The sequence below is a fragment of the Entamoeba invadens genome (assembly GCF_000330505.1).
Source record: "Entamoeba invadens IP1 unplaced genomic scaffold scaff_1105074725509, whole genome shotgun sequence".
In the NCBI taxonomy this organism is placed as follows: Eukaryota; Evosea; order Mastigamoebida; family Endamoebidae; genus Entamoeba; species Entamoeba invadens.
The window spans coordinates 1-1,241 of NW_004191783.1; the positions used below are offsets into that span (position 1 = coordinate 1).

General features: G+C 27.8%; 1 protein-coding gene across 1 annotated transcript; it reads right to left on the bottom strand.

Moving 5' to 3' along the window:
* Window positions 1-532: 532 nt before the first annotated feature.
* On the bottom strand, window positions 533-1,237 carry EIN_358000 (hypothetical protein; the record flags this gene model as incomplete). The annotated part of the gene is made up of 1 exon (XM_004184762.1): window positions 533-1,237. One exon carries the CDS (start codon window positions 1,235-1,237, stop codon window positions 533-535), a length of 705 nt encoding a protein of 234 aa, XP_004184810.1.
* Window positions 1,238-1,241: the final 4 nt, after the last annotated feature.

Sequence of the window (1,241 nt, forward strand, 5' to 3'; positions counted from 1 at the left end):
GAGTAAAGAAATATAGTAAGATATATAATAAGAAGTGTATAAGTATAAAAAAGATACATATAATAAAAAGAATAAAGATAATAATAAACATATAGATATATATAGATAAGTATAATAGAATAATAGAGAATATATAAGAAGTGTATAAAAAGAATGCATCCGGTGGGGTTCGAACCCACGCATCTTGCGATAGCCGAGCTTAAATCGGCCCCCTTAGACCACTCGGGCACGAATGCTTTGATATATAAATACAGAAATAAAGAAGTCTATAAAGATACAAAGGTATAAAGGTATAAAGGTATAAAGGTATAAAAGTATAAAAGTATAAAAGTATTAAGGTATAAGTCAAAGTATAAGATACACACATATAGTATAGAAGTATAGAAGTATATAGGTATAGAAGAAGTAGTAAAGATAAAGTGATAAAGTGATAAAGTAATAAAGTAATAAAGTAATAAAGTAATAAAGTAATAAAGTGATAATAAGATAAAGTGTAGGTAGTATAAGTATAGAATATAAGAACATAGTATAGTCAAGTAGTCATATATAGGTATAGACATAAAGAATAATATAGATAATAAAATAGATAGAGGTATACATAAGAAGAAAGGGATATAAAGATATAAAGATATAAAGATATAAAGATATAAACATATAAACATATAAAGATATATAGATATATAGATATATAGATATATAAGTAGAAGTAATAAAGGATATCTAGATAATAATGGAGATGAGGGGTATCGATCCCCTTGCCCTTCGCATGCGAAGCGAAAGCTCTACCAAATGAGCTACATCCCCTAAGGTAATAATAGAGATAGAAGAAATGAGAGATATAGGATAGAAAAGAGAGATAATAAGGATAATAGGATAATAGGATAATAGAGAGTATATAAGGAGGAGATAAAAGAATGCATCCGGTGGGGTTCGAACCCACGCATCTTGCGATAGCCGTTCTTGAGACGGCCCCCTTAGACCACTCGGGCACGAATGCTTGGATATAGAAAGTGAAAAGAGTAAGAAAATGAATAGGAATAAGACATAATAAGGTGTACATACATATACATAAGGGTGTATAAGTAGTATAAGTAGTATAAGTAGTATAAGTAGGACATAAGTATAAATAGGAACATATATAATAGAAGTAAAGATAATATAGTAAGATATATAATAAGAAGTGTATAAGTATAAAAAAGATACATATAATAAAAAGAATAAAGATAATAATAAACATATAG